The 14,035-nt window shown below is 48.1% G+C and overlaps 1 protein-coding gene across 2 annotated transcripts in view; it reads left to right on the plus strand.

Annotated features, from left to right (window-relative positions):
- Positions 1–14,035, plus strand: part of faim2a (Fas apoptotic inhibitory molecule 2a) — an 83,313-nt gene that overhangs the window by 50,646 nt on the left and 18,632 nt on the right. For both annotated transcript variants that reach the window (XM_080195021.1, XM_080195020.1), the window contains exons 5-9: positions 7,668–7,721; positions 8,439–8,489; positions 9,327–9,366; positions 10,496–10,533; positions 12,079–12,166. In XM_080195021.1, the coding sequence (XP_080051147.1) occupies positions 7,668–7,721; positions 8,439–8,489; positions 9,327–9,366; positions 10,496–10,533; positions 12,079–12,166 (271 nt within the window). The remainder of the gene's footprint in view (positions 1–7,667; positions 7,722–8,438; positions 8,490–9,326; positions 9,367–10,495; positions 10,534–12,078; positions 12,167–14,035) is intronic.

The following is a 14,035-nucleotide window of genomic DNA, read 5'->3' on the forward strand; positions in this document are numbered from 1 at the left end:
CTGTACACAATATTCCAAATGTGGCCTTACCAATGTCTTGTACAACTTCAACAAGACATTCCAACTCCTGTATTCAATGTTCTGACCAATGAAACCAAGCATGCCGAATGTCTTCTTCACCAGTCTATCCACCTGTGACTCCACTTTCAAGGAACTATGAACACGTACCCCTCGACCTCTTTGTTCTGTAACTCTTCCCAATATCCTACCATTAACTGAGTAATTCCTGCCCTGGTTCAGTCTACCAAAATGCATCACCTCGCATTTGTCTAACTTAAAGTTCATCTGCCATTTGTCAGCCCAATTGATCAAGATCCCGTTGCAATCGGAGATAACTTACTTCACAGTCCACAATGCCACCAATCTTGGTGTCATCTGCAAATTTACTAACCATGCCTCCTATATTCTCATCCAAATCATTAATATAAATAACGTATAACGTATAAATGACGTATATAAATAACATATAAATGACATATACAATAACGTATAAATGACATATATAAATAACGTCGCTGGATTCCGGGGAAGTGCCGGAAGATTGGAAAACGGCTAATGTTACGCCGTTGTTTAAGAAGGGTGGCAGGCAAAAGGCTGGGAATTATAGGCCGGTTAGTTTAACGTCTGTTGTAGGTAAAATGTTAGAATCCGTCATCAAGGAGGAAATAGCGAGGCATCTTGAGGGGAATTGCTTGATAGAGCAGACGCAGCACGGTTTCGTTAAGGGGAAGTCGTGTCTGACAAATTTATTGGAGTTCTATGAGGATGTGTCTAGGGCGGTGGATAGAGGAGAGCGGGTGGATGTGGTCTTTCTTGATTTTCAGAAGGCGTTTGACAAGGTACCTTACAAGAGGTTATTGCAGAAGGTAAGGGGGCATGGAGTTGGGGGTAGGGTGTTAGCGTGGATAGAGGATTGATTGTCAAATAGGAGGCAGAGAGTGGGGGTTAATGGGTGCTATTCGGATTGGCGGTTGGTGACTAGTGGAGTGCCCCAGGGGTCGGTGCTGGGGCCTCAGCTATTTACCATTTATATAGATGATCTGGAGGAGGGAACCGACAGTATGGTGTCGAAATTCGCTGATGACACCAAGATTGGTGGAACGGCAAATTGCGCGGAGGATGTGGAGAGTCTGCAGAAGGATCTAGATAGGCTGGGCGAATGGGCCAGGAACTGGCAAATGGAATTTAATGTTGGCAAGTGCGAGGTGGTCCACTTTGGTAGGAATAATGGTAGGAAGGACTATTACTTACGTAGCTAAAAACTGCAGCAGGCGACGGTGCAGAGGGACCTCGGGGTCCTTGTGCATGAGTCGCAAAAACCCAGCCTGCAGGTGCAGCAGGTGGTCAGGAAGGCGAATGGGATGCTGGCCTTCATAGCGAGGGGGATTGAATATAAAAGTAGGGAGGTCTTGCTGCAGCTGTATAGGGCATTGGTGAGGCCGCAGCTGGAGTACTGTGTGCAGTTTTGATCGCCGCACTTACGCAAGGATATTTTGGCCTTGGAGCGAGTGCAGAGGAGGTTTACTAGGCTGATGCCGGAGTTGAGGGGGTTGAACTATGAGGAGAGGCTGAATAAACTAGGCTTGTACTCGTTAGAGTTTAGAAGAATGTGGGGAGATCTCATTGAGACATATAAGATAATGAATGGGATGGATAGGATAGAGGTGGAGAGACTCTTCCCGCTCAGAAAGGACAGTAGGACTAGGGGACACAGCCTCAAGATAAAGGGGGGGGCGGTTTAGAACGGAGTTGAGGAGGAACTTCTTCACTCAAAGGGTGGTGAATCTCTGGAATTCTCTGCCCGTTGAAGTGGTGGAGGCTGCCTCGCTAAATATTTTTAAGACGCGGGTTGATGGGTTTTTGATAAGAGAGGGGATTAAGGGTTATGGGGAGAGGGCGGGAAAGTGGAACTGAGCCACGACAGATCAGCCATGATCTTATTGAATGGCGGGGCAGGCTCGAAGGGCTAGATGGCCTACTCCTGCTCCTATTTCTTATGTTCTTATGTTTTTATAACAGTGGACCCAGCACTGATCCCTGAGGCATACTGCTAGTCACAGGTCTCCAGTTTGAAAAACAATCCTTTACAACCACCCTCTGGCTTCTGTCAAGAAGCCAATTTCGTTTCCATTTAGATACCTCACCCTGGATTCCATGAGATTTAAACTTATGCAACAACCTACCATGCGGTACCTTGTCAAAGGCCCTGCTAAAGTCCATGTAGACAACATCAACTGCACTGCTCTCATCCACCTTCTTGGTTACCCCTTCAAAAAACTCAATCAAATTTGTGAGACATGATTTTCCACTCACAAAGCCATGCTGACTTTGTCTCTCTAAATGCCTGATGCCCACCTTGTTGAGCTATCAGTCAAAAATTATTTTTCAAACTCCAAGTTTTTCAATGTAGGTGTAGATGTCCATCCCTAATTACCCTTGAGAAGTGGTGGTAAGCTGCCTTCTTGAATCGCTGCAGTCCATCTGGTGTAGGTACATCCACAATGCTGTTAGGGAGGGAATTCCAGCATTTTGACCTAGCAACTGTGAAGGAGCGGTGATATATTTCCAAATCAGGATGGTGAGTGGCTTGGAGGGGAACCTCACGGTGGTGGTGTTAACAGCTATCTGCTGTCCTTGTCCTAGATGTTGGGGAGGAAGAGGCTGACAAAGTTATGTGGGGTTTTAAGCTAAATAGAGGCGATATGGTTCTGGAGAGGAGGTGTGGGTTGATCCAGCAGAAGGAACTCTTCAGTTGTAGGCAATGAAATGAAACAAAACTTACTCCAACTTATAAATCAAAGAAAAAGGTTTAATGAAGAATCATTACTCCAGCACTTATGGCCTCATCCTGGGCCATTCCAAGCTGCCACAAACCCCAGCAGCTTCTTATTTATACTGAGTCAGCTGACCACCACATCATTGACATTGGTTATATAGTTTACTGAATTAGCTGACCTTTACAGCATGTGACCATTTGTAATTACAACAGATCCAATGTTATCATTGGTTACATTCTAATGATATATAGGCTTACAAAGTAAAAAGATATGGCTTCATTGCAATACAGCAATTTAGCTAATGATACCCAGAGTGTGACAGGAAGAACAGAGTGTATAACTTAAAAAAAGCAGCAAATAGGATCTGTAATAAGTCCTCAGAGGCAGAAGTCCCTTCACCAAAATCCCTTTATTTGCAAGTCTGATAGCAGCATACAGAGTGCTGTCAGTGAGCAGCCTACACTCGGAGTCCCAGAGGAACTGACACGCCTGGTTAAATACAAAGCAAGAGGTTTTAGCCCTTAATCAGGGAGTTCACATTCAAACAGGCCCAGCTCAATTGCCTGATTAAATCCCTAACAGGATTAAAGGAGGGAAAAAAAGTAAAAGGTCAAAATGAATAGATCTTAAATGAACGTAGTATTAGGCACAAAATAAATGAATTATTGGCACAAAATGAAGTCAATAGGTATGATCTTAAAGCTGTTTCCAGACAGGAGGTTACAAAGATATCAAAGCTGGAAATTCAGTATTCAGAGGAATGTGACTTTCATAAGGAAAAGGTGGTTGGATGGTGACCTTATTGAAACATATCGGATTCTCAGGGGGCTTGTCAGGATAGATGCTGAGAGGCTGCTTCCCCCTGTGGGAGAGTCTGGAATCAGAGGGCATCATCTCAGAGTAAGGGAGCCGCTCATTTTGGACAGAGATAAGGAGGAATTTCTTCTCTTAAAGGGTAGTGAATCTGTGGAATTCTTTACTGCAAAGGACTGTAGAGCCTGGGTGACTAAACATGTTCATAAGAACATAAGAACATAAGAAATAGGAGCAGGAGTAGGCCATCCAGCCCTTCGAGCCTGCCCCGCCATTCAATAAGATCATGGCTGATCTGTCGCTGCTCAGTTCCACTTTCCCGCTTTCTCCCCATAACCCTTAATCCCCTCTCTTATCAAAAACCCATCAACTCGCATCTTAAAAATATTTAGCGAGGCAGCCTCCACCACTTCAACGGGCAGAGAATTCCAGAGATTCACCACCCTTTGAGTGAAGAAGTTCCTCCTCAACTCCGTTCTAAACCGCCCCCCTTTTATCTTGAGGCTGTGCCCCCTAGTCCTACTGTCTTTTTTGAGATAGACAGATATTTAATCAGTAAGGGAATCAAGGGTTATGGTGCTAAGGCAGGAAAGTGGAGTTGAGGATTACTGTATCAGATCAGTCATGATCCCATTGAATGGCAGAGCAGCTCTGATGGGCTGAATGGCCTCCTTCTGCACCTACCTCTTATGGAATAGAAGTAGATCGTTTAACCCATCAAACCAGTTCCAGCATTGAATGAGATTGTGCCTGAACTACATCTTAACTCCATTCACTTTCCTTGGCTCCATATCCCGTAATATCCTTCAACAACCTATCCTCTCAAATTTAAAATTATTCTTTGTGTAAGTGTCAGCTTTTAGTGGGAGAGAGCACCTCATTTCTTGCATCCTTAGTTTGAAGAAGTCTTTTCTAACCTCACTCCTGCTGGGCCTGGTTTTCATTTTAATGGAAACAGAAGCAAAATACTGCAGCTCTTGGAAATCAGAAATGAAAACAGGAAGTGTTGGAACTGTTCATCAGGGCAGGCGGCACCTGTGGGGAGAGGGCACACAGTTAATGAGCTGTATTTTCACAGAATCGACCCAACTTTGGAGGCCTTCAGAATGGTGACCTGATAGCAGAATTCCTGGCACTGTGTAGGGGTGTGGGATTCCCGGCACCGGGTAGGGGTGCGGGATTCCCGGCACCGGGTAGGGATGCGGGATTCCCGGCACCAGGTAGGGTTGTGCGGGATTCCCGGCACCGGGTAGGGTTGTGCGGGATTCCCGGCACCGGGTAGGGATGCGGGATTCCTGGCACCGGGTAGGGATGCGGGATTCCTGGCACCGGGTAGGGATGCGGGATTCCCGGCACCGGGTAGGGTTGTGCGGGATTCCCGGCACCGGGTAGGGATGCGGGATTCCCGGCACCGGGTAGGGATGCGGGATTCCCGGCACCGGGTAGGGGTGCGGGATTCCCGGCACCGGGTAGGGGTGCGGGATTCCCGGCACCGGGTAGGGGTGCGGGATTCCCGGCACCGGGTAGGGGTGCGGGATTCCCGGCACCGGGTAGGAGTGGGGGTAGTGAGCCTACACTGTAGGCCTGGCCGGTTTCCTTGCAGCATCTCATAACCAACCACTGCCACAGTGTGTACGGAATCAGACTAGCCTGTTCATAACACATTGCTCGTGGCCTTGCAAAGAATTCATGAACTGCTGACTGCCTGTAGTCAGGATCCTTTTGAAAGCTTTGTTTTAAAGGTTTTACCCATGTTTCATGAAACCGGAGCACCCAGAGGAAATCCACGCAGACACAGGAAGAACTTGCAGACTCCGCACAGATAGTGACCTGACACTGGAATTGAACCCGGGTCCCTGCCACTGTGAGGCTAACCACTGTGCCACCGGGCTGCCCCATATGATAGAAATATTTAAAACAATGACCGGATGGGACAGGGTAGATAGCATCAGACCTTTCCCAGTTGTTAAGGGTTTAGAATGAGGTTCTATTAATACACCATTGAGAGCTGACTGACTGACATGGACACGTCAGAGGTGAATATGATTGGAATGGTTTGCTGGCCTGGCTAAACACAGATTAGCTGAATGGCTAATTTCCATGCTTGTGATTCAAGATGATGATGTCTGGTTTGTCCTCCCCAAATGTATTATTATCAGGATTGAAATCCTTTTGTCGCTTTTCTGTCCAGCTGACAGTCCATTGAGATTATGGCAGTCTATTTAATGAGAGTATACGAAACAGGATCAGGAGCGGACTATTCAACCCCTCAAGTCTGCTCCACCGTTCAGTAAGACCCTGATCTGATCATAGCCCCAGCTCACCTTCCTACCTGTCTCCCATAACCCTTTACTCTGCTGTCTGTCAAATATCTGTCTCATCCCAGCTTTGACCATATCAGTGAGCCAGCCTCCACAGTGCTTTGAGGAAATGAGTTCCACACACCCTCTGGAAGAAGAAATTCCTCCATTCCCATTGAAAATGGGAGGCCCCTTATATTTAAACATGCCCGTGGTTCTAGATTTTTCCACAGAGGCTGGACGGCTGATTAGTGATGTGGAGCGACGTTGACAGTGTGGGTTCAATTCCTGTATTGGTTGAAGTTATTCATGAAGCCCTCACATTCTCAACCTTGCCCCTCACCTGAGGTTAAATCAGCAACAGTAACCCCTCAAAGGGGCAGCAGCCTATGGTCATCTGAGAGTATGGTGATTTTACTCTTCAGAATCTTATTTCTTTCAAAAGGTCACCTCTCATTCTCCTAAACTCCAGTGAGTATCAGCCCACCTTTTTCAACCTTTCCTAATAAAACACCCCCATAAAACTCAGGAATCAAGCTAATAAACCTTCACTGAACTGCTTCCAATGCTGTTTACCCCTCATTAAGGAATGAGACCAAATGCTTTCTTCCTTGTTATCAAGCACGTGGCTCTTTGTATGCAAGTCTAAGTGATTGACATTATCATGTAAAAGCAGGGAGTTAGTACTGAGTCCTGCAGAACCCCTGAAAATAGTCACAAAAAATGTCAGCAAGCAGAATAACCCTCTTCTTCCTGGCTGTCAATGTTAAATCCACTTTCACTTATATCACTTAAACTTGTAATTTATCAGTTAGTGTGCAATGTGGGACTTTGTCAAAAGCCTTGATAACATCCACTAACCTCATCAACTCTCCTTGTTCCCTCCACAGAACAATTCATATTAGTCAAACGTGACCCTCCCTTAACAAACCCATACTGACTGTCCTTGATTAATCCGTACTCTCGAAGTGACAATTTATACTGTTTCTCAGAATGTAATTTTCCCACCACTGAGGTTAGGATGACTGACTACAATTACTGGGTCTATCTTTCCTGCTCATTTAAGTAACAGCACAGCTAGCTGTCCTCCAGCACCAATGATGTGGAGATGCCGGCGTTGGACTGGGGTAAACACAGTAAGAAGTCTCACAACACCAGGTTAAAGTCCAACAGGTTTATTTGGTAGCAAAAGCCACTAGCTTACAGAACTGGCTGTCCCTTCGTCAGGTGAGTGGGGAGTTCTCACTCACCCGACGAAGGAGCAGCGCTCCGAAAGCTAGTAGTGTTTGCTACCAAATAAACCTGTTGGACTTTAACCTGGTGTTGTGAGACTTCTTACCCCAGCACCAAGCCAGAGAGGATTGGAGCAAGATGCTCAGAGACTGCGCTATTTCTTCCCTTGTTTCTCTCAGCAGCCTGGAATACATTTCATCTAGGCCTGGGGAATTATCCACTTTCAAAGATATTCAAGCCCTAAATACCTCCTCCCTCACTGTGTCAATTGCATCTAATATTTCACACTCATCCTCCCCACCTCTAGTGTTTGCTGAGCTCACTCTTTTATTCAGACAGATGAAAAGCATTCATTAAAAACATACCATCACACACAGGCTACTAGTTGTTTTCTAATACTTCCTATTCTTTGCTTGCTCTTTATATATTGATACCACACCTTTGGATTGTGCCTGTTCGGGTGTTCAGTTTGTGTCTATGACAGAGCGGTGATATAATTATAAATTAATAAACTCTCTCTCTATATATCTGCTTCCCTCCACAGTGACCCAGTCAAAAGATTTGTGCGGTACAATCGCATCCTGTACTTTTCCTCTTTGTAAGTACTAAGTTCTCACTGTTATCACTTTACACTGTGAAGGAACAATGTTTAAAGTAATATTGAGAATTCAGATGGTTGTTAAATTAAGATTGGCATACACAATCCACTTGATCAAGTTGGAGCATTGCTGAACCATAAATGGAGTGCCCAGTTTCCTCTCTCTCTTCTATGGATGTGGAGGGCAAAGTGCTGAGGTGTCCTTGCTATTTATTCTGGGAGTGTGGATGTTGTTGTATAAATTGCACTGGCTGCCCCTACCACTCCCCCACTGAACGAGCCTGCTGCCTATTGCTGTACGTGCTCACACACGAGGAAACTCGTGGACACACACTCCAAAACTCAGCAAGAGTTACTGCCGTGCATGAAAGCAAATTACTGCGGATGCTGGAACCTGAAACCAAAAGAGGAAATGCTGGAAAATCTCAGCAGGTCTGGCAGCATCTGTAAGGAGAAAAGAGCTGACATTTTAAGTTCAGATGATCCTGTGTCAAAGCTAAATGTCACCTCTTTTCTCTCCTTACAGATGCTGGCAGACCTGCTGAAATTTTCCAGCATTTTCTCTTCTGGTTTCATTGCCGTGCATGTTTCACACGGGGAGGTTTCAGTTAGTGAAGAGACAGTTTCTGCGAATGTTCTTTTAAATGGTTTGAAACATTTGGAGTTTCCTGAACCTTATCCAGAGGTTGAATTATGTCTGCTTTGTTTTCTCCGTAGTGCGGTTTTCATCTTCACTTACCTCATTCTTATCTGCTGTTCTGGAGTCAGGTCAGTTTCAAATAAAGTCTCTTGCCAGCCAACTCATTGCCTCTCCTTGAACATTGTCTAACTTCCATTCTCCCTCCCTCTTTGTCACCTGATTATCACATCAGCCATCCTCATTTTCCCATTTCCTCATCCCATCCTCATCCCATTGTTTCCCAGTCCCTTCCCAGTCTCACTCTACACATCTGAACTCTGGGCTCCCCTGGGTGGAAGGGTCTGGCTGGGTGAATCTTCCCATTGCTGGTCAAACTCCAGCAGACATTGTTGGTGTGCAGTTAGTGGAGCGGGATGGAGGTTGGCTGATAAACCCCTGCTTAATCTGTGTTTAACATCTCGGGAGGGGTGAGGGAGGCAAGTGGGATCCCAGTGGAGAGGGAGTGCTTCCATATTAGGCAAATCTGTGAATTCTGGTAGCATTGGCCAGGTAAGGCAGTATCTGTGGATAGGGGAAGGTGGGAAGCGTTACGTCTCCTGATAAATCTCCCTGGCGAAGGTCATGGAGACTAAACAGTAACCGCTCTCTGCAGCTGCTACCCAGCCAGTACTTCCTGCAGCCATGTGTTGCCTTTGTCCTTTCTGGATGGGTTTGTCAGTAGTTTGGTTTGGAGAGACTGAGATATTGGAGTCAGCCTCAGACACCCAACCAACCCACAAAGGAATAACCATTTCGTAACATCACTAACACTATCTTAAATCTAGAAAATGACTTTTTTCAGCAATACCCAAAGCTTTAAAGAAACGCTGATGCCAAGCAGAATGTTCTGAATCTCTGGAATTGTTATCTACATGGTCTGTTCGATATATTTTATGCTAACTTGTTTTCTCCATTTCTTACTGCAGGAGGCGCTATCCCTGGAATTTAATCCTGCTGGCACTTTTTGTATGTACTTCTCACAATGTTGAGTTGAAAATGTCTGTGTGGAAATAAATAATATCCGTGAAATTCCCAGAATTTCCTGCCTCCTCCCACTTCTCAGTTCGTTCCACAAATAGGAACTGTTACAGCCACCTGAGAGATGGGGCCTTGGCTGAACATTTCCCCTGCAAGGTGACTCCTCCAACTGGCCAAGTCAGTCTGGCGAATGGGCTGCAGTTTCTGGGGAGGATTGAACCCACAGCTGTCTTGTCTCCGGGGGGAGAGCTGGTTACTGAGCTGCAGAAAGACTGCTCTTACTAGTGTTCATAGAATCCTACAGTGCAGGAGGAGGCCATTCGGCTCACCGAGTCTGCACCAACCACAATCCCACCCCGGCCCTATCCCCATAAACCAACACACTTACACTATTAATCCCCTGACACTAGGGTTAATTTATCATGGCCAACCTAACCTGCACATCTTTGGAGTGTGGGAGGAAACTGGAGCACCCAGAGGCAACCCACGCAGACGCAAGGAGAATGTGCAAACTACACACAGGCAGTGCCCGAGGCCAGACTCGAACCTGGGTCCCTGGCGCTGTGAGGTAGCAGTGCTAACCACCGTGCCACTGGGACTTCCCCCATTCCTCCTACTGGCCAATTGGTACAATCAAACTTTGGTTTTGTTTTTAACAGAAAAGCTTTGGATCCAAACCGAATGAACACAAGTCATGTCCATCATCCTTTTGATTCACCCTTCGTAACAGATAGAGTCTGCACTGGGTGGGCGCGGGACTGGAATTTTACTGGATGTTGCACTAACCTTAGTAACTCTGGTTCTGGTCCCTGAGTTAAGAGGAGGAATGAAACTGAATTGAATCAATGGAGATAATTTGTAGGTTGGTGCTAGGTCACTGATGGAAGGGATCCGGCTGTCCCATCTGCTCCGAGTTACGAGAGTCCCCATTGGATGACCCAATCCCTCAGGGAAACGTTCAGTTCTATTTGGTCACCACTGCATCCCAGGAACAAGTTCAAGCCAGACTGAGGAACTGGCCATTATTGTCCCCCTCATTCAGGCAAATCCCACTGGAGTTGGGCAAAGTGATTGGATTTGAGTGAATGTCTGATGCTGCCTTTTCTTCTCTCCTCAGACTCTGGGCATGTCATACATGGCAGGGATGGTGACCACGTAAGAGTTTATCCTAAAGCACAATTTCTCTCAATTAAACTTTGTCTCTGTTCCTCAGCCCAAAAGGGGAAGGCTGGCAGTGGGAAGCTGGCAGGGGGAGGATGGCAGGGGAAGGTTGGCAGGGGAGGATGGCAGTGGGAGGGTGGCAAGGGGAGGATGGCAGTGGGAAGCTGGCAGGGGGAGGTTGGCAGGGGAGGATGGCAGTGGGAGGATGGCAGTGGGAGAATGGCATGGGGGAGGCTGGATAAATCCATGTGACAGCTCGGAATGGAAGGACGTGTTCATGGGGTGAGGTGAGACAGGGTGGGATTGATTCATGAGTATGAAGACTTCAACAGACCAATGGCCTCTACTGGCTGCAGTTCTACAATTTGGCCCCAAAGATGGAAAAATACCTTACTGTCCTCTTGTATCTCTCGGTCCCCTACATCACACTATCTTGTATCTTTCAGATGGATGGAGAGTCTGAGATACACAATAGTGTGATGGAGGGTCTGAGAGATACATGATAGTGTGATGGAGGGTCTATAAGAACATAAGAAATAGGAGCAGGAGTAGGCCATCTAGCCCCTCGAGCCTGCCCCGCCATTCAGTAAGATCATGGCTGATCTGAAGAGGATCAGTTCCACTTTACCCCCTGCTCCCCATAACCCTTAATTTCTGATAGACAGGGGAATTAAGGGTTATGGGGAGCAGGCGGGAAAGTGGAACTGATCCTCTTCAGATCAGCCTTGATCTTATTGAATGGCGGGGTAGGTTCGAGGGGCTAGATGGCCGACTCCTGCTCCTATTTCTTATGTTCTTATAAACTCTCCATCACACAATTGTGTATCTCTCGGACGCTCCATCACATTTGTGTCTATCTTGTGGACCCTTCATCACACTATCGTACGGTCTCTGTCCCTTGGTGTGACACTGACCACATGGACGATAATGTGTTCGTTTGATAATGATTCTGCTCCCGACCAATGATTTCCAGCCCCCTCCGCAACACACACAACAGTATAGAAGGGTAAGAGGTGATCTAATTGAGGTCTTGAGATAATTAAAGGAGTTAATAAAATAAATAGTGAAAATATTGTCCAGAATAAGCAGACACAATCTCAGAACCAGTTCAAGAGAGATGTTAGGACTCACACAAAGCTGGTGTGAATCTGAAACACTCTTCCTCGGCAGCATTCAGTGCTGCCTGGGTGAAATTAAACATGTCAAAATGAAATGAATGAAGTTTTGGAATGGGGGATCATGGAAATAAGGTGTCTAAGAGCAGTTAGGGTACAGCAGCTGATCCAAGATCTAACTGAATGGTGAAACAGGCTGGAATGGCCTCCCAGTGCAGAAAGTAGCTGTGTTCTGTAGTGCTGAATGTTAGGATACTTTGCAGAGAGAGAGGCCTGTAAAGTGCAGGGTCAAGCTCTCCACTGTTTAAGGGACTGGTTAATGGGTTGCATTTGGTTTGGGGAGGAGAGTGATTGTGACTATGGAATTTAATTCAATCTCTATTTAGTTTAAATCACAGACAATCTTTACTGCTCTTTCTCCTAGTTATCATGACACAAAGAGTGTGCTGATCTGCATTGGCATCACTGCCTTGGTCTGTCTTGCTGTTAGCATCTTCGCGTTCCAGGTAAAGGTACGTTCTGATTCTGGGGTTGTGAGCCTCGCTGCCCAGCCCGTGTTTACTGCCCAGTCCCAGTTGTCTCATGTTGAAGGACTTGCCAGGATCATCCAATAACAACAATGGCCAATGCATCCAGGAACTGGGGGCAGCACTGAATCGTGGAATCATAGAATAATTACTGAGGGAGTGCCGCACTGTGAGAGGGTCAGTACTGAGGGAGTGCCGCACTGTGAGAGGGTCAGTGCTGAGGGAGTGCCGCACTGTGAGAGGGTCAGTGCTGAGGGAGTGCCGCACTGTGAGAGGGTCAGTACTGAGGGAGCGCCGCACTGTCAGAGGGTCAGTGCTGAGGGAGTGCCACACTGTCAGAGAGTCAGTGCTGAGGGAGTGCCGCACTGTCAGAGGGTCGGTGCTGACGGAGTGCCGCACTGTCAGAGGGTCAGTACTGAGGGAGCGCCGCACTGTCAGAGGGTCGGTGCTGACGGAGTGCCGCACTGTGAGAGGGTCAGTACTGAGGGAGTGCCGCACTGTCAGAGGGTCAGTACTGAGGGAGCGCCGCACTGTCAGAGGGTCGGTGCTGACGGAGTGCCGCACTGTCAGAGGGTCAGTACTGAGGGAGTGCCGCACTGTCAGAGGGTCAGTGCAGAGGGAGCGCCGCACTGTCAGAGGGACAGTGCTGAGAGAGTGCCGCACTGTCAGAGGGTCGGTGCTGAGGCAGTGCCACACTGTCAGAGGGTCGGTGCTGAGGGAGTGCTGCACTGTCAGAGGGTCAGTGCTGAGGGAGTGCCGCACTGTCGGAGGGTCAGTGCTGAGGGAGTGCTGCACTGTCAGAGGGTCAGTGCTGAGGGAGTGCCGCACTGTCAGAGGGTCAGTACTGAGGGAGCGCCGCACTGTCAGAGGGTCAATACTGAGGGAGCGCCGCACTGTCAGAGGGTCAGTACTGAGGGAGCGCCGCACTGTCAGAGGGTCAGTACTGAGGGAGTGCCGCACTGTCAGAGGGTCAGTACTGAGGGAGCGCCGCACTGTCAGAGGGTCAGTACTGAGGGAGTGCTGCACTGTCAGAGGGTCAGTACTGAGGGAGTGTCGCACTGTCAAGAGGGTCAGTGCTGAGGGAGCGCCGCACTGTCAGAGGGTCAGTACTGAGGGAGTGCCACACTGTCAGAGGGTCAGTGCTGAGGGAGTGCCGCACTGTCAGAGGGTCAGTGCTGAGGGAGCGCCGCACTGTCAGAGGGTCAGTACTGAGGGAGCGCCGCACTGTCAGAGGGTCAGTACTGAGGGAGCGCCGCACTGTCAGAGAGTCAGTGCTGAGGGAGCGCCGCACTGTCAGAGGGTCAGTGCTGAGGGAGTGCCGCACTGTCAGAGGGTCAGTACTGAGGGAGTGCCGCACTGTCAGAGGGTCAGTACAGAGGGAGCGCCGCACTGTCAGAGGGTCAGTACTGAGGGAGTGCTGCACAGTCAGAGGGTCAGTGCTGAGGGAGTGCCGCACTGTCAGAGGGTCAGTACTGAGGGAGTGCTGCACAGTCAGAGGATCAGTGCTGAAGAAACACTGCATTGTGGGTAGGAGGTGTTAAATATTTTATTGTCCAGCTGTCTTGTTGGACATTCCTACCTGAGCCAGTGTTACCAGAATAGATGAACAGGGGAGACAGGGAGGGGCAGGGGTGACAGGAAGGGTTAGGAGAGACAGGGAGTGGGAGGGGAAAGTGATCAGAGACAGGGAGGGGGAGAGGAGATAGGGAGGGGGAGAAGAGAACAGGAGAGGCAGGGAAGAGTGCTCAGAGACAGACGGAATGGGGGTGGTCAGGAATAGAGAGGGGGGTGTGAGAGGGGTCAGAGACAGGGAGGGGAGTGGTCAGGGATAGGGAGGGGGAGGGCAAGGGGTCA

This window comes from Carcharhinus amblyrhynchos, chromosome 8, assembly GCF_965287045.1.
Source record: "Carcharhinus amblyrhynchos chromosome 8, sCarAmb.v2.hapA, whole genome shotgun sequence".
In the NCBI taxonomy this organism is placed as follows: domain Eukaryota; kingdom Metazoa; phylum Chordata; class Chondrichthyes; order Carcharhiniformes; family Carcharhinidae; genus Carcharhinus; species Carcharhinus amblyrhynchos.